At 41.6% G+C, this 19,940-nt stretch overlaps 2 protein-coding genes across 2 annotated transcripts; both read right to left on the bottom strand.

Annotated features, from left to right (window-relative positions):
* Positions 1–2,054: 2,054 nt before the first annotated feature.
* LOC310800168 (uncharacterized protein) lies at positions 2,055–10,041 on the bottom strand. The gene is made up of 4 exons (XM_083662753.1): positions 9,766–10,041; positions 6,741–7,531; positions 4,108–4,284; positions 2,055–3,319 (listed from the first exon to the last, which is right to left on the bottom strand). The coding sequence occupies exons 1-4, from the start codon at positions 9,932–9,934 to the stop codon at positions 2,525–2,527; spliced, it is 1,932 nt and encodes a 643-aa protein (XP_083518879.1). The 5' UTR covers positions 9,935–10,041; the 3' UTR covers positions 2,055–2,524.
* A 3,631-nt stretch (positions 10,042–13,672) lies between these two features.
* On the bottom strand, positions 13,673–18,797 carry znf576.2 (zinc finger protein 576, tandem duplicate 2). The gene is made up of 5 exons (XM_083662707.1): positions 18,756–18,797; positions 17,823–17,996; positions 17,608–17,723; positions 16,396–16,539; positions 13,673–15,419 (listed from the first exon to the last, which is right to left on the bottom strand). The coding sequence occupies exons 2-5, from the start codon at positions 17,950–17,952 to the stop codon at positions 14,550–14,552; spliced, it is 1,260 nt and encodes a 419-aa protein (XP_083518833.1). The 5' UTR covers positions 17,953–17,996; positions 18,756–18,797; the 3' UTR covers positions 13,673–14,549.
* Positions 18,798–19,940: the final 1,143 nt, after the last annotated feature.

Genomic DNA, 19,940 nt, shown 5'->3' with positions numbered 1-19,940 from the left:
AAAATAGATGTGATGTGGATATAGGCCTAGAAATGTCATATAGCATACATTTCAGAGGAACCAGATTTAAATATTCACCGGGCAGCCTGCAAAATATTCACCTGGTCAAATAAAATTAAATAAGTTTAAATCACTTCTGTTGCATTATCATTGAGTTTGAAACAATGAGGCCATTTACACCTGGCGTTAACATGTGGTTTCTGCCATCAGATTGCAATCAGATTGTATTTGATCACTTCAGCCTGATTCCATTTACACCTGCATGCATTTAACATGCGTTAGCGCCATGCGTTAACATGCAAATGGTTGTCCTCTCAATCCGCATAAAGTTGGTGTATCCAGATTGAGAGGACACATTGCATTTACACTTGTGTTCAATGTGTACACAATGCATCCCTGACCCCCTCCGGAGGTGGTTTGGCCGATCAGATTGCAATCCTTCTTCAATGCGTTTTGGGGGTGTTTACACCTGGCATTTCAAGTGATAAAACACAATCTGATTGCAATCTGATCACAGAAAACGCATGTTAGCACCAGGTGTAAATGGCCTCAATGATTCTCCCGTGAGCTCACATTTTCAAGTTACAACACACAGACACCCCAAAGGCTCGAGTCCACAAGACAACTGACATGATTGCACCAAGTATACATGTTTATTTCCAACCTTTAGAAAAACATCAGCATATACCTGCAGTCTGAAATTCTTCAACAAAACAATTGATCTAGATGATTTAAGGTGACAGAGTTCAACAGTAGCTTGATTTGCCTTTATTCTAAATGTAGAACACTCAAAGAAATCAACACGCGTTCAAATACTAGATGGGTTCAACGTGCAGGGAATTCTTCTAAATTAAATAGTGCAGTTACAACCCCTGAAGACAAAGTTGCACATCACTCAAAATCGTCTTGTTAAACCAATCTTCAAAATATAGAAAAATTACATTCAAGTGATGTTTGACAAATCATGAAGGCGAAAATAATTATTCTATTGCCACACAAACAAGGACATACAGATAGTCAAAAATGTTTTGAATGCTGTGAAAGCTATTTTTTGTACCATCCCATATTGCATAGGGTTTATAGCCACCATTATATAGAGCAGACCTGTTGCGTCCTGTTAATAAGCCCACAGCAACGCACAGCTGTCAAGAGATGCTCATCAACAAAAAGCCCAACCCAAAATGAAAACGGACTACATTTCACAGCTCTGTGCCAAATTATGCAGAAAGAAAGAAACATAAAAGAAACAAAGAAAGAAAGAAAAACAGTTGCCATAAGAAAACCACCAGATGGAATGTTATCTAGTTTCTGGAACACCAACATCTTCTGTGCAATTAAGAGTGCAAAGCTTGAACTACAGGAGAACATCCTGCTCTAAACTAAATGAATGAATGAATGAATTTATTTGGTGATAAAATAAAAGAACACAACGGTACATATAGTAAGGAAAGAACAGACAAAATATCAATCGCCGAGGATAAAAACACAAAAAAGCCCAAAGGCTTATTTCCATTGTGGTCCTCACATAAAACATATAGTAAAGACGAGGCATAAAAAACATAAAACAATAAAAAAAACACATAAAACAACGGAGAGCGGTTACAGTAAAGGAACTCAAGCACCTCCTCCTGACAAACATTGTGTTAAGCAGTCCACCACAGCTAGACACATCAATTTGTTTTATTAAAGCTGCGTTCACACCGACCTATTAAAGTTTTTTGCTGGCATTGAGTTTACATACAAAGTCAATGCAAACGAGCGATTGAGCGTATATTCGCCCGGGAGAAAAATCGCTGGGCGTCCGAGCGACAGAGACAGAGCGATATAGGGAGAAAATTCGCTCGTCGCCCCCGAGATGAAATATCCCAACTCGAGCGAAATTACGCTGGCATCAGTCGCTCGCTGTTCAACGCTGATTGGCTGCCGTGTGAGAGTGAGTCAAAGATCACACTGGCTTGGAACAAACCGCTGGTTTATTGTGTGGCAACAAACCGCATTGACAGCTGATTGACAGGCTGACAGCTGACATGAAGTGAAGTCTGTACTACCGGTATAGAGCTTGCGTTAGGAGGAGCACGCTGATAGGCTTAGCTTGTAAACAACTACGGTGGCTCGTAGTGGACAAATATCATGACATTGCGTAACGTTATAGCCCCCAGATGTCCGTCAATTATTGTGCCTGTTGACGAGCGATTTAAACACAGCGACAGAGCGATTCCAAAGGGTTGAATCGAGCGACAGAGAGAAAAATAAATATCTCGGTGTGAACACAGCCTAAGAGCCTATTTGCACTCATGGAAAAGTGGCTCTAGTGGTACTGTAGGTATACAGCATTCTTCTTTGTCATAACCGTCGTTAGGTCAACTGATGACAGAATTATATACACTAATAAATAGTATATCATTCTGGCCGTTACACTCAACTAGAAAACGGTAGCGTTTCAGTACATCTTTCAGTTGAGTTTATTCCCCTCATCTGCCCGTTGCACAAATTCTCTTTCTGTTCACAGGAACTCAACAACAGGTCAGTCAGAACCAGGAGGAGACTGAGGCTCGTTCTTAATATCCATTACTAAGCTGTCGCTGAGCCAACGAAGAGGCGAGAGATCCACGGGATCTAGTTTCGCCCGCTTCGCCGTCGGACATCCGTCGCCCTCTACCGGATCCTCCGAACGTGTTCGCCGTTCTGCTTTACCGCTACGAGCCTCTTCTGAGGAGAACTCTGGGTCTTCTGGCTCCATTTTAACAGGATGAGGAGGAGAAATGTTCAGAGCGGACTCGGGTGAGGTAGACTTTTTAGACAAATCCAGAGGCGTCACGTAGGGCGCGTCCCGTTTGTTGCCCATGACCAAATCCAGAGGGGCGAGCGAATGTAGAGGAGCTCCCGGAGCAGAACCGATACCGAGGGGCGAGCTAAACGTCAGTTCACCTCCTCCTGGAGCAGGTGGGAGAGCCATGAGAGGCTGGAACTGGATACCCGGAACCGGTGGGATCTGAGGGACAGTAGGCGGGAACGCCAGGCCGTTGGCGAGAGATGAGCTCACGGGGACAAACAGGACGAGGTTAACCCCGGGAGGCGGGCGTTTGTTGAGCGTCAGCTGCCACAGCGCCTCTGCTGGACTGGAGCCGTTGGACACGACTCCTCCCCCTGTCGCATTCCTGTTGAGACGAGGGATCTCCACCGGTGCGGCGGGGACGTTCGAGACGTCGGCGGCGATCGTGACGGTTGCGTTTGATTTCCGCGACGTTTTTTTCCAGGGCGTGTGTGTCACGGGCGGACGAGAGCTCTTCTTTGCGGCCACACTTTTCTTAGGAGCGCTCTAAAAAAGTAGGAAGACAAAGACCTCAATCACACAAGTTACAAAACCCAGAAGTGCAACAGATTTTTGCCACAGAAACTTAGAAATTATCAATGTAGGTACTTAGAGCCCGACCGATACTGAATTTTTCAGGCCGATGCCGATACCGATATTAGGGAGTAAAAAAATTGCGATATCGATATATCGGCCGATATTCTTATATTATATATACACATTATATTATACAATGTTTTTGCAATGATCCCTCAAATATCAAACACTTGACTTGACATGACTTGAGATATGTCATGTAGGCAGGATATTTTACAGCTTATCAATCAACTTTATTGTCAAAAAAATGACATCAATGCAATGAAACGGTAAACTGAACTGGGAATTTAATAATTATAAATAACTAGAAATACAAAAACACAAATAGAACAAATATAAAATATAACTTGAGTTAAGAAAAAAGATCAAATATACACGACATGCTGTCTATGACTTAAAAAATACAAAATAAAAAAATATCGGCCAACATATCGGCCGACACCGATATATCGGTTATCGGCCAATAATATCGGTGGACCGATATATCGGTCGGCTCTAGTAGGTAGTACAATTTTGCTCTCACAGTTAGTTCTTAACCCATTGATACCTGATGCAGCATTTGTGTGTGTATCCCTTTAAGACCGCGAACCGGTTCGCGGTCTTAAAGGGACACACACACAAATGAGGGATATACACGCAAATGCTGCATCATCAGGTATCAATGGGTTAAAAATCCCACCATAATGCACTAAACTCACCGGAGGCGGGGGCGGCAGTCCACAGGTGTTGAGGTGTCCGTCGTAGCCCTGCTGGTGGGGGAAGCCCAGGCCACACCTCTTACACAGGCACGGCGTCTGGCCGGCGTGACCGCCCATGTGCGACATCAACAGCAAGGCCGAGCGGAAGCCCTTTCCACACTCGGCGCAAGACAGCACCTTCAATGAATGAATGAATGAATGAATGAATAAGTTTATTTCGGTACATGTAAAAGACTGATGTCTCAGCCTGCATAACCGAAAGGGTGTAGGTCAGGGATGTCAGAGATACGGCCCGCAGGTTTCATCCGGCCGATTTTTTTTTTTTGACGGTGGGATGTGCATCTAACCCTTTTACATCTCTTATATAAGTATTGGACGTGTACAACGTGTACAACCCATTCCACCGACCCACTAAGTGGCGACAAGGAAGGAGGAAGGCAAGCAAAAAGCAGTGTGACGAAGCCATTCTCATGAAAATGGATTGGCGAAAACGCTTTCGTTTTCGCGCTGATTGCTGGCAGTGCGGGATTGCAAATTTGCATAATAGATCACGGATGGAACACACTTTGAAACACGCAGCATAAATATGACCAGAATCGCAAAAGCTTGATCAAAGCTCTCAACCAAAACTCCAAGAAGCGAGCGAGTCCAACCAGACTTCCTCAAAGAGCGGCCGCTCAGACAGGCACAGCCGCACAGCAGCTGCAAAGCAGTGAGACTGGTGACAAGCTTGTGACACGGCCGCTGGCTGCAGCCAAGAGGAACGCCCACGGAGGGAGGAGTTGGAAGCAGAGGGGAGTTTCCTGCTGTTATGGAGGAAATTACTGTTCAAAACTATTGTTTAGGTCTTACTGATGCCAAAAATGAATGGTTAAAGTGACTGTTCTATCGAATTTCACAAAAAGCCGTTTATCTCTGAATAATTTTTCTCACGCTGAAACCATGCTGTATTCAACTGCTAATGCTTACATAACTACTAACTCTACAAACTAACTATTTTAGACAGAGAAAGCACACATTCTATTAGTTGTTTTGAGATATTGTGTGTTCACAAAATCTTAGCAGAAAAGAATCCTCGGCTCTTGTAAAATGAGCCAGAATCCTCAAAAAAAACCCTGGCAGAACCTACCTACAGCATTGAAAAAAGGGCTGGCAGTCAATGTGTTAAATTCGCACCCCATTATCATGAACTACGTGTGGCTAATAAGCAAGCTAAGAGTTCATTCATAAGTTAATTAACCTGCACTACAAGGAAGTATGTCAGTAGGTCATCAGGTGTAAACAAAGCCGCCATGATGCCACGCTGGAATTGAATCCGCATTCGGCTACCTACCAAAAAACAAAGGAATCAACAAGATGCTGTCGAAAAAGAGAAAGGTTGACACGGAATGCAGGCAGTTTCAAGAGAAATGGAAAGAGCAGTATTTCTTTTGTGAAGTAAATGGGTAAATGAGTCAAATTGATTTGAGTAAAAAAAAAAAAATCCGGCCCCCATGAGGTCTCAGTTGAACAAATCCGGCCCTCTACCTAATATGAGTCTGACACCCCTGGGTAGAAGCAAAGCTTATACTGACCTACCCCTTTTACCTTACAACTATATGATTCTCACAACAAATAAATAAGAAATAAAAAAGAGCAAAGCACAAGATTCGAAATCAATCACATCAGTCAACTTAAATTTCCCATAACAACGAAATTAAGAAAAGCACAATCCAAAAATAATAATCTAATAATGATAATATAATTATTATATTATGTAATAATAATAATCAGTCAACTTAATTTTCCACACTATAACGAGAAATTATATAGTTTTTATAGTGTCTTTTAAATGTGATTAATGTGCTACATAATTTAATAATTTCAGGACATGTGCTCCAGATGTTTACACCTTTGACAGATACCCGGTGATTTTTTTTAAATTTGTTCGAATCTTTGGTTTAATAAATAATAGTGTTCCCCTCAGGTTGTAGCTGGTGTCCCTCATTTTAAACAGATTCTGGATATGTGGGGAGGTAGAAGTTTATTTTTTGCTTTGTACATGGCTTGTAGGGGTGCTCCGATCCGGCTAAGCCACGATCCGATCCGATTCCGATTCCTGGGGTCACGATCCGATTCCAGAATCGATTCTCGATTCCAGCGATTCTCGATTCTCAATTATGTAGTTTTATATTGCAATAACACACAAAGGTAATATAAGACAAAAAATGACAAATGTATTAATGCTGAACTTCAAATTCAACTTCTGTATTACAGTCAGGGCCTAAATTCATTTTGCAAACTAGGGGGGAATTCCCACCTTATGTTCTTCAGATAAGATGGATTTATAGACTGGGGGGGATCTGTAGACTTTGAGAAGGATTTATAGATTTTGGGGGGAATACATTAACGAGAGTTCTTAAGTGCAAGAGGTGGTGGCACCGTGGCAGTACAGTACACAAATGACATGAACATTTTGATACTTATTCAGCCAGTATCTTGCATGTTGCGTTCAGGTGCACTGTGTAAAAAAAAAAAAAAAAACGATTTTAAGAATCGATTCTTGGGAGTTTGGAATCGATCCAGGAATCGTGGCATTAAGAATCACGATCCTTTCAGAATCGATTTTTTGGAGCACCCCTAATGGCTTGTACCTTCTGGTGAGCCCCAGCATGCTGCTTCAGCTCCTCGGTGGTGGCGAAGCTCTGGCCGCACTCCAAACAGCGGATCTCGTCGTCCCCTTTGGGCCCCTGGTGGCCCCAGCAGCCGGTGTCCTCCTTGTGCTTCTGGAAGTCGGCCTGGCTGGTAAACACCCGCAGACAGGCGACGCAGTGGATGCGCTTCGGATCGCACTTGTGTCTGCGGTACAGCGCCGCCAGGCGGAAGTGGCTGTGGCATCGCATGCAGGTGTACGGCAACAGACCCAGATGGGAGAAGCTGTGCTTCAGGAGGGAGTTCTTCTTGGCGAAGGTCTTCGGACAGTCCGTGCAATTGTAGCTGCGGTGGCACTTTTTGTTCTGGTGGCCCGTGAGGGACCTTTGATTGGGGAAAACGCGGCCGCACGGGTTGCACACAAAGTTGCCCATGGTGGCCTTGTGCCAGTCCACGTGCGACTGGCACAGCTTCAGGTCGGTGAACACGCGCTTGCACAGGTCGCACTCGTAGAACTTCTGCTCAAAGTGAGTCGTCGCCAGGTGGTGCTTCAGGTCCTCCTGCGACGTGAAGACTTTCAGGCAGATGCGGCAGGTGATCGGGTCCGGCTTGGCCTGGGAGTGCGTGCGCAGGTGGGCGCGGTAGTTGCCGATCTGGCAGAAGCGCTTGCCGCATTCGGCGCAGCGGTACGGGCGCGCGCCAGTGTGCAGGTTCATGTGCTCCTGCAGCTTGAGGGTCGAGGAGAGCTGAAGGCCACAGAAGCTGCAGCGGTAATCACCTGAGTGACTAGACTCTGTGGGACATAAGAAAGGGAAATCTTAGTCGTGATTAGGGCTGGGTTAAAAAAAAATCGATATTCATGTGAAGGAACAAGTATCGATACATAAATCCCAGTATCGATATTTTACAACAACAAAAAAAACAAAAAAACATTTAAAAAATAAATAAACATAGGCTATAATATTATAGGCTGTGTGTGGTAGTTAAAACATAGTTTCAAGTTGACGTTTATTTATGTTTGTAGTTGAAACAAAAACATAAATACTGTAGGCTACATGTGCATTGTGCATGCACCATGAGCCAGATGTACAGACCTCAAATCTGTTTGCACTATAATGTTTGTGAACTGGAAATGTTCATGAACTGTATTTTATTTTATTTTATTTTATTTTATTTACAAAGCATTTATACTTTATGAAACACTGTTTACAACATGCTGCTGTTCAATGATTCTGTTGTATAGTGGAAATCTAAATTTGTTTGGCTTCTCACAGAAGACTGTAAAGAAAGAGACAGAAGACTGTAAAGAAAGATAAGATGTTGAATGACTATGTTGGTCATGTTTAAATAAAAAAGTATTACATGATGTAACTGCTTGCTTTATGGTCAATTCTTAATGTAAATATTAATATTTTGTAATAATGCACCAGGTTAGAGGGTTCTAGAGCATTAGTTCTTTGAGAATCTCTTCCATTATCAAAGCAAAACTGGTATTGTAACTAAAATATCGATATCGAATCGCATCGTATTGACTTGGGACCTTGTGTATCGGAATCGTATCGTATCGGGAAGTCAGTGGCGATACCCAGCCCTAGTCGTGACTCGTGATAGTAGCTAATCAGACACATAAGAGACATCACTCGCCAGCCAGGAACATCATTGAATGCGCAAATAGTATAATTCAATTGGCATTAGGGCGGCCACATTTTGTCGATTAATCAATCGAAAGAAAATTAATCTGCAACTATTTTTTACAACTGATTAATTGTTTAGACTAATTTGACAGAAAATAAATAAATAAATAAAATGGTGTTCCAGCTTCTTAAATGTGAATATTTTCTGGTTGCTTTAGTCTCGTATAAACGGATTATCTTTGGGTTGTTGTGGACTGTTGGTCAGAACAAAAGACATTTGAGGATGTCACCTTGGGCTTTATGGACAAATTAATCAACATTTTGTGACTCACATTTTATAGACCAACCGACTAATCCATTAGTCAAAAATAATCAACAGATTAATCGATAATGAAAATAATCATTAGTTGCGGTCCTAATTGGCGCAGGATTTCAACCGCCAGGGTTTCTGATCATTTTCACTAATCTTCCAAAACCCACAGAATCGTTTCTTCTAGGACTAAACATGATTCTGCCTTCATCTGTTCTTTAGTTATCGATACTTTAATGTAGGTAGTTTTCACCGAAAACGCCGGTCTGTGCCCAGAAAGCGGAGATTTTTTTTTTTTTTTTAACCAGCAGAGCGAGGGAGAGATTCACCCCGCACTCAAGAGAGGGGACATGCGGGTCACACTCTAGTCTTGCCCGGGGGGGGCGGGTGCTTGATGTCTGGAGGTCTATCTGGCGGCTGCCTGAAATGTACACGATGTGAGGGGCTCACAAACCGGATTACTAATCTACCCGACAGGAGAAGTGATGTGTGTATGTTTACCAGCGGCTGGTGAAAAAAATCCTTCAGCTTTGAGTGACTGTCACCGTGACACTGTGACACCGTCAGACTCTGGAAGTGCAGTAGCATTTCACAAGGTGGCCAACAGATCCCTCTATCACACGACATTGAAAACACGGATTGATGTGATATCACGTCAATGGCGGGGAATGAGTTAATAACTCCGAGGCCATTTACACCTGGCGTTAACATGCGTTTTTTCTGTGATCAGATTGCAATCAGATTGTGTTTGATCACTTGAAATGCTAGGTGTAAACACCCCCCAAAACGCATTGAAGAAGGATTGCAATCTGATCGGCCAAACCACCTCCGGAGGTGGTCAGGGATGCATTGTGTACACATTGAACACAAGTGTAAATGCAATGTGTCCTCTCAGTCTGGATACAGCAACTTTATGCGGATTGAGAGGACAACCATTTCTGCAATCTGATTGCAATCTGATGGCAGAAAACGCATGTTAACGCCAGGTGTAAATGGCCTCTCGGAAACACTTTGTCAACCAACCAGCACCGGCAGCAACCAGTATGTATACTTAAAGAGATTCAAAATGAAATAAAACCATACCATTGTCTAGCCGTTCTTCTTCCTCCTCCGCGTCTTCATCGTCTTCCTCCTCCTCCTCATCAGTTGTCACCGACACCTCCACCTGGCTGTCATCCGACTCATTCTCCAAACCCTGTTTCGCTGCTTCTGATGAATTCCCCTTCGATTCTTGTCCATCATCAATAATCATAATATCATCATCCAGATCTGTCTGTCCATTTTCAGATACAGCATCATCCTCTATTGTCTCTTCCGTTTCTGCCAGCGGTGGAGATCCAGTGTTTCCTAGTTCAGTGGTTGGACAACTTATCGAGGGCTTCGGCAATACAGGAAGTGCAATGCCAGCGTCAACAGCAGGGCCCATACTGGCAGTTTGTTTGTTGACTTGAACACTTGGAGTTGTACATGGTGACGTCTGTGATGTGACAGACATCTCTCTGGTTTGTTCAAGGTGCTGCACATTCTGTGTTGGATCTTCAACAACTGCCTGTCGGTTGCCTCTGATCACTTTTCTGTCTGTGGAGGAGTGGCTGTGTGAGAGTGAGGCGCCAGCTGATGCCACCAACGCAGCACATTCTGTATCCGACGGCTGCATGATGTCAGGAAACCCCAACTCTGTCAGCTGGATATCAATGGTGTATTCTGAAGACATGGTGGCGATCTGCCTGCTGTAAAAGTCAGTTGGGATTATTACTACACACACACACACACACACACACACACACACACACACACACACACACACACACACACACACACACACACACAGACAGACAGACAGACACACACAGACAAGGTGCAGGTGTTCAAGAAGCATTTGATAAAAAAAAAAATCGCCTTATCTAGCGTTACGTGAATCTACGGAAACTCTTCTTTCCGTCTTTATTTTGTATAGAGTTGAGCAAACAAGGTTATTATTAATGGTTGTTCAATACTGCGACCTTAATTGGCGGAATCCAGGTGCATGCTACTACCTCATTGTCCTGGAGGTAAAAATGATGGTGCGCATTCTGAACTTAACCTAGATCATAACTAACGCTACATCACAAAGGTTATAGCTTCTTATCCGAGAGAAAATTAAGGTGATAAGTAACGACAAAAGACTTACCAATAAGCCCGATCAGCACAACGTCCAAAAAATAACAAAACAATGACGTTACGCGATTACGATTAGCTGATTAGCAAAGCGGCCCCGGAAAACTCACTTGCCTCGTTTGCAAACAAAAACAAATCAAGAAAGTCTAGCAGGGAAGAGAGGGCTGTGTGCGCGCACCAGGTATCACAAGCGAGCACACCTAGTGTCTTGGAGTGGTATTACATTAAAAAAGCTTGAATGAAATTTCTACTCTGATTAAGATGTACATGAGGTCACACAGACAGATTTTTAGTAGAATGTTAAAGACTATCAGTACATTTAACTGGCTTGATAAACACAATGGAGTTATCAGCCCATTGAGTATTATTTCACAGCTCCTGTGACATCTGCCTCCTCCACTCAATAGGACCATTCCACCATTCATGTGTGTGATCTAATATAAATTATATGATTGACATATTAATACTATGAATTTGACTAGGCGTTTATAGCCTAAAGTTTGGTCAGTTTAGTTTAGTTTATTAGGATCCCCATTAGCCATTACACAAGGCAACAGCTACTCTTCCTGGGGTCCACAGTCAAAACAAACAATACAGATACATTACAAATATGCAAAGTAAAAGACAAAACACATTTTAAAATCATAAATTTAAGACAAACAAGAGAAAACAAACAAAAACTCACTCAACCTGGTTCTAAATACAGCATATATATATATTGTAAATACAGCAACATCATTATCCATCATCTGTCCACCCATAGTACATCCATATAATTCAAGTCCTCAAATCTCATGTATAATACATGTATATGTATAACACATGCATATATGTTATATAACGTCTAACTATATTACTACATTATTTACTATCAACTCTATACGATATCTAGGTGTATACTCACTATTTTTAATACCAGTTCCATTCATTGACCTATAATTAACTAGTTATGAAATTATAAAATGTACTTTTAGCTTCTTTTTAAGTCTATATCTACTTTCTATGTTTATAATTGTAGGAGGTAAAGCATTCCATTCAGACATGGTTCTGAACATTACAGATTTTTTCATTGCATTTGTTCTAGGCCTAGGTAAAGTGAAATGCTCCCTCGCCACCTGTCTGGTAGCGCGGGTATGTCTGTCACATGTATATTGAATATGATTATATAAACATTCTGGTTCCTTGCTACCACAGATCTTTCTGAAAAACAACATTAGACTCACAAGCAATCTTTGTTCCACCATCAGCCATGCTAGTTTTTTATGCATTAGCACCAGTGTTGGAGGGAACTCATTACAAAAGTAACATATTACATGTAATATATTACTTTTAGCAGTAACTCAGTAATATAATTTATTACTTATAGGATTTCAGTAATATTATACCAGTTACTTTGTCAAGTAACTCAAGTTACAAATTGAGTTACTTTTTTTAATCAAAGCACATATTTAAATAATTTCCTAATAAAACTGTTTTTATGCAAATAACCACTATAGATGACAATAACAAATGAAAAGGATAACATTTAGAATTTTGGATGGTTTACACTGACTTCAATACGGTTTAAATTATTTTTCGGGATGGTTCCGGGGCGCCGATGTCATTCTGCTACTGCAGTTATTTTGGTAAAAGTAATGCAAAAGTAGTTTAATAAGTAATGAGTTACTCTACACAGACAGTAATATTGTAAAGTAACTTATTACTTTCAAATGAAAGTAACTAGTAATATGTAGTATATTACATTTTGAAAGTAACTTGCCCAACACTGATTAGCACTGCACTTGACCTGTAACTACATTTAAGTGCAATACGAGCTGCTTTGTTTCGACCAATTTGTAGTTTCCTTAGTTCCTGTTTTGATGCACTGGACCACACAGCAGGACAGTAGTCCTGAGTCAGTGAGGGAGAACAGCCCACCTGAAGCTTCAGAATGTTTTTGAGTTACATTTCTCACCCTGTGATGAAGTATAACTCACACCAAGTCCAATCAAGCTGGATTGGCACAATTCTAACATAGGCTTACCCAACATCAGCACATCTTTTAATAGTCCAGGCATTTTACGCAAATATGTGGGTCAACCTCACACTAATTGCAACAAAACCAAACTCAACTGATTTTGTATCCTCAATATGTCCTCAATGAAGGAAAAAAAGTGTTAAGGAAATGTATGGAGGGAAAGTTTTGAAAATGACCTAAATATGATGGAAGCCTATGGAAGCCTTTTTTTTTTTTTTTTTTAATGTGCCATAAATCTCATCACTTATATCCTGTATGTGTTTTTTGCTTCAAGGAGAAAATAAAAAAAATTAAAAAATAAATTAAAAAAAATAAACGTTTTTGGTAGCATCATATGGGTCATTTTCAAAATTTTCCCTTCATACATTTCCTTAACACTTTTTTTCCTTCATTGAGGACATATTGAGGATACAAAATCAGTTGAGTTTGGTTTTGTTGCAATTAGTGTGAGGTCAAGTGACATTTCTACTGGACTATAAGAGGGTGTTCGGAACACATACCAAGCTTCAATGAGGTTCCTCTCGTCTTGCCAAATCAACACAACACAATTGTCCTCCAGCATTTCATTTGTTTGCGTTGTCGTTAGGTGTGTGGTTGCTAGGTGAACTGAAAGTTCAACAGATGAGGTGAGAGGAGAGCAGCCAAAATCTAGCACAATAGGCATGTAGTGCACATCTAATCCAGATGGATAAATCATTCTAATGAAATGCACTAGAATTTAAATTACTAATATACAATACCTCTAATCAAGAATTACTATAACTACACACACACACTTGGTGAGCACAACGACACAAAGGCAAAATATTTCTTCAGCAGCCTCCCTTCGGATGGCATTTTTTGTATTTTATTATTTCTTGGTTGCAGTGTCCAGACATGTTGCAGTGGAGAAACAATCCAATAAATGAATAAGAACACTTAATTTATAGTTCCTTGCAGGGCTCTCTGGCAATGAAGATCAATGTTTTGCATTCAAGAAACATTTAAGACATTAATTCAAATAGATTAAAAAATAAAGTACTAGGGTTTAATATATGAAATCTGGATTGCAGTGGATAATTTCGGTCCACACACAAAAGGTTTGCAGTGAATCTGAAGCACTGAGCCAAAACAAACGATAAACTTAGATCTTATCCTATGCCCTCTGCAATTTAATTTAGAAATCAACTCAATCAAAACATAAGTGTAAAAAAAAAATACACAATGAATCAGAAGCTGTACACAATACATTTCTTTTGACAAACTGCATCTAAACATTCAAAACGTAGCATCGCTATCAGACAGCTAATTTGCTTCAAAATATTTACTTACCCAATCAATTTTGGAAAAACACTTTTGTTTTCCATTTTGAGGAAGAAAATAAAAATGAAAAATAAAAAGTTTTACCACAAAATGAGTTTAACATAAGTCAAACAGATAATTTAAAAGACGTTCATACTAGGCATCGTGACAAAAGATGTAATAGACGAGTTTAACGACTTTTGGTTAGTCAATTTAAGTGATCTGCCCACTCCTCCACAATGTTAACAGCCAATGACGGAAAAAAACAAACATCCCAAACTCTTCTAAAAACAGTCTGACCTCAAGCATCAGATCTCCAATTTAAAACAAAACCTGGCTAAAATCTTCAAAACCATACACTTTCTGCTAGTTACCAAAGATGCAAGTCTTCGGTCAATCAACTATCCCTCAATTATCTGTTCATACTGGGGTTTTCAGGCTGCTCCTCCGCGTGGCTTTTCTGGTGAGCTTTCATGGTGCGCTCGCGGCCGAAGCTCTTGCCGCAGGTGGGGCAGGCGAAGCGGCCGGCGGTGTGAGCCCGCGCCTTGTGCGCCTCCAGCTGCTCGGGCCGAGCGAAGCTCTCCTCGCACTCCTCGCAGGGGTGGGCCTTCCGAGGGGCGTGCTTCTCCTTCTTGTGGGCGCGGAGCTGACCCGGCCCGGGGAAGGTGAGCTCGCACTCGGGACACGGGAGCTGAGGCGGCGGGACGGGAACCGCTTTCGGCGCCTTCTCCTTCGCTTGAGCTTGGCCGTCATCCACAGGACTCTTGTCGGCCGCCGACGATTTCGCCGCGACCTTAGGAGGACGACCACGCTTCGCCACGACGGGAGCCTTTGCCTTTTCCTCCGCCACCGGAGCTGCTCCCGACTCGACCGACGTTTCTCCGTCCTTCACTGCCTCCTCCTTCACCGCCTCCTCCACGTCCTTCTTTTTCCGCTTTCCCTTCTTCTCAGCGGCCGCCGCTGGCTCTTCGCTCTTGGCCGGCCGGCCGCGTTTCTTGACCGGCGAGGCGCTGCTGCCGTTGCAGTGCTCGCCCGCCGGCAACTTCTCCTGGTGCACCACCAGCTCCGATTCGGTCTCGAAGCCCTTACCGCATTTGCTACAGCGATGGGTCTTGGCGGCGTCGTCCGGCTGCTCTCCGGCCTCGACTACTGCCGGGACTACGGGGCGAGGGTGCTGGGCCAGGCGGTGGGTACGCAGCAGCGCGGCGCTCCGGAAGGTTTCGCTGCAATCTTTACATGCAAACTGCCTCTCTGGACACACCTGTCGTCTATGGGTCGTGAGCTGAGAGGGACAGAAGTAGAAAATGCAACCGCTTAGAAAACCTATAATGTGTGCAATATATTATTATTATTATATTAATATATTATATTATTATTATAATATAATATTTGAAGCAGCTGTAGCATGGTTACACTATTTATCCACTGTTTCCCCATACATAGGCTCATCTGTGGCACACTGCCACAATATCATGGGACAATCACAACTCACAATAAAAAGTTGGTCAATATATAGAAATTGATCTATAATGCTGCATCTAATTTGCATACAGTACCATGTCATGTTTGTCATTTAGTGATGCACAGCCCAGTAATCAGTTAACTACATTCAACCTGTTAAGTCTCCTATTGTGAAAACAAGTGAAACGTAATATTCCACAATTTGCTCCAAACTGGTACGTGTTAGCAATAAAAACAGTAACTTGATACTAGGGCTGGGAAATATAATCGATACAGCAATATATCGCGATATTTTATTTCCCAATACTGTATCGATACTTGGACGCCAAGTATTGTGATTTTTTTTGCAGGCCATGCCATGCCAGGCCTCTGCATCTGGTGATTCCCACCCCTAATCGATACTGTATCGATATTTCCCATATCGATGCGTTCAGTAACACTCAACACTCAGTAGTTTTGACTAAATTTGTCCACTAACTTATCAGTATAAAGTGATGTACATATTATTACACTATTATTATTATTATATTATTTAATTTTGAGTAAATTCTGTAGAATATCACAATATATCGCAATATGTATCGCATCGCAATATATCGTGATACAATCTTATCGTGATACGTATCGTATCATCATTGCCAATACCCAGCCCTACTTGATACGTTTTAAATCAGATTTAGCGTAACACTGAGCAACACTCGGCAGGTTAACATGAGTGCAGAGCAGAGACTTGAATGCAAATTGCCCAGTTGGATTCGAATAGCAACACTCATATCATTGCATACTGGAACACTCACTTCAGAGAAGACTCTGAAGCTCTCCTTGCAGTGCACACATTTGAACGGCTTGTCTTCCTTGCTGTGTGTCGGCTGGTGCTCCGTCAGTTCCTCAGATGATGGAAAGGAGCGATCACACACATAGCAGGTGAACACAGTATTTCCCTGTGAAGGAAAAATAAAGACCGGATGAGACAAATTTCAAACTATATGTGGCAAAAGGCCACATTTTGAAATGCTGAACAATAGTTGATCAGATGCAAAGTGGAAGGCAAGCAATGTGCAGGAATTTGTCTCTGCGACTTTGGAATAGGAGGGATATACTGATATTGATCTAACACAACATATACCGTCTGCATGCCAGTACATGTATTCAAGTAGCATAAAACAATAAACTGATCAATATTAAGATATAGGCCTAGGCTATCAAATAAACATATGCATTTACAGAATAACTGACCTAAAACTCAAACTTTACCACATGAAAGCAGAGAGCATATTACTTGCGCTACCGACGATGACTATTGCCGCTACAATTTTATTTGCATTGGAATAGTGCTGACTTGACAGCAATATAATGTTGACAAAAGTCTGTAGATGGTACCTTTGGCCTAGTGTGCTGCATTTACTAGAAAATGATATGTACAAAGCTTGCTTCTGTAACTACAATGTTGTGCAACTTCTAGGGCAGAAGAAATTCACTGTGAGTGTGTAGTGTAGTAGTGTAGGTGTGATTGATACTGGCAATATCAAGAAAAGGTCTTGCCAAAGATTGGCCTGTGTTTTTCCCTTATCCCCCTTTCTGGATTTCCCAAAATCATAGTGTTGAAAACACTGACAGGAGAATTACAGGAAAATGTGTCATGAACACCAATTACAATTTAAAACGTACTAAATGAGGACTGAAAAAAGAAATGTACCTGCTTCATTTTCAGGCTTTGTCAGCGGGAATTTAGCAATGGATACAATTATTATGTTTTACACAGATACGATGCCATTACTGAGGTAGGTCCTCTTTGCAACAGTGGATATTCAAACATCATACATGCACATCTGAATGGATTGGATAACCTGAGGGAGTGTTTTAACAACTTCCATCAGGAGGAAGATTGGCTGGCTAATCAGTTGAGCTTACATTCTCTGTCATTGGTCACACATAATTTGTAAAGGACAAAAACAGGGGGTTCCAGTGTGCCCAGTGTTATGAAAGACAGCAGATATGGTGACGTTTACCTGCTGAAGCTGCTGCTTGTACTCTTCTCTGTGGCTCTTTTTCATGTGCCTCTCCTTGGCTTTGGCACTGCAGAATGTGATGAAGCACTGAAAACACTGCAGGTTCTCATGCTGGTCTGTGGAAACAGAAGATTTGAAAAGGTGTGTTAACGTTATACATACCAAGAACAGTTCACTATTTCAGTTCTTGTCAAAATGAAGCTAGCATCACTCACATGGCTGGACAGAAGCTGCAGGAGGCTTGAAGGTGATGGAGGCCACTGGCTTTTCAGGAGGAACTTCTGGAGGTGGGTCTGGCAATCCCCCCATCACGATCTCCTCTATATTCAAAATGTCTGAGTCCATCCTGGGACACTGGGTAGTCTGAATAGGCCCTCACAACAATGGAGCTGTGTTCAAAAGATTAAAAAATAATAAGAAAAACAACATTACATTTCAAATACAACAAATGGGCAGTTGTTGGATAGCTGTTGTTGGGAAGTTAGCCAAGTTAGCTGTTAACTTTGTTGTTGACGTTAGCGTACTCGTAAGGCAAGCTAGATTACCAATCAACTAACAAACTACGTCCAAAATATGACTCGTTATAACGTTAGCTAGCCAACTCTACTAACTAGATTTGGGCAACTTGCAGACGTTACACCTTTACACGCAAAGTAACGTTGTTTTGTCTCATCTCCCCACATGAATCAGTGAAGTTTCATTAAGTTACCTGATCGTTTACAAGGCCGCGACACGCTAAGCTAAATTGCTAATGTTAGCATACGAGAAGCTGGAACAGGAATGCGAAGGTGTTACAATGAAATCATGTGTTTAGATGGTAACGCCAAAAGCACAATGCAGAAAGGAGGTAAACGCAACCCAGTTGTTTCACGTCTGCGCAACAACTACCTAATCATAAAGTATTTGGGTAGCGAGCTAAGCTAACGATAGCTAGTTGCTGCTAGCTAGCTAGCTAGCTAGCGTATCATACTGGCTGCCATTCGCAGTTCTAAAAGGGATCGCATACTTTTCTAGCTTTTTTACGCGCTATTGTGGAAACTCATTGTTTAGATCTGGCACAAGAAATATAAATAAAAATAAATCAATACCATCTACGTCAATACATATTTGCATCATAAAGAAAGAAGCCAGTAGCAATAGACACATACCTCGAAGCGCTTTTTTGAAAGCAGTCAGAGCGGGGCAGACAGTTGACTGTTGAGAGCAGTTGACCCTAAAGAAATAGAATGCATAGAACGGGTATTTCTTGGTGCATCATGGCAATCGCAACTAAGATGGCTGCCCATTGACTCTTGATTTAGCCATTGAAATAACTTAAGCACTGTTTGGACAGCGCGTGTATTTATGAATGAAATATGTAACGTTAGCCTGTATACCTGTCACAGTTTCAAACAGGAGGAGGGGGGAAGAGATGTAGTTTGCCCTTAGATAAATGTAGACTTGGAAACCCTGTTCTACTCATTCTAATTCTATGCTTGATTCTTCTTCTTCTACTCGTTTTATGGCGGTTGGCAAACAACTTATGGTGCATTACCGCCACCTTCTGAAATGGAGTGTGGATCAGAATAGACTTGTAAAATACTACACTATCCTGACTATATTCTTCTACTTAGTCCAGTTTCCTCTAGAAATGAAAATATATCCCTATACCCCACATTCCCTGAATTCAACTGCAATATTTATTTTAACTCCAGCTTGATACGATTGCTCTCCAATCTGTTCTATGGTTGATTCCCTGTCACGTGACCCAGAACAACCTGAAAACTACTTCTTCTTCTGTTTGGTTTTACGGCGGTTGGCATCCAAAATGTTGCGTTACCGCCATCTACTGAACTCAACCTAAACTGATCTGAATTGAACTAAAATAAACACAACAAAATAACACCATATCCACCACCTGAAAACGATTTTTTTCTTTCTTGGTTACACACGTACGCGCCCCAACACACACACACACACACACACACAAACAAGTAGCCTATGTGACATTTGAAGATGTTTTTATAAGTGCATAATGTCAGTCATGTTTTTGCTCTAGCCTAAAATGCTCAAGGATTTCGAGTTCAGAAATCCTTCAGAAATCTAACTGCTCCATTCATAAAAAGTATGTTATTTTGCACATTCAGTAGGCTATGTAATCAGAGGCCAGGGTCACATGACCTCTCCACACCACTGGCTCAGGAAAAGTTCTCTGAGTTATGCATCTTCTACTTGTAAAAATATAAAATAAAATAACAATTAGAAAAAATTGCAAAGGCAAGTCAATAACAAAGTTTTGTTTTTAAAATCCATAATTTATTTTTTTCTAAATGAAGGTCAAATAAATAAGAATG

Source organism: Poromitra crassiceps, assembly GCF_964638095.1.
Source record: "Poromitra crassiceps genome assembly, chromosome: 29".
Classification (NCBI taxonomy): Eukaryota; Metazoa; Chordata; class Actinopteri; order Beryciformes; family Melamphaidae; genus Poromitra; species Poromitra crassiceps.
This window is presented reverse-complemented; position numbering and strand designations above follow the sequence as displayed.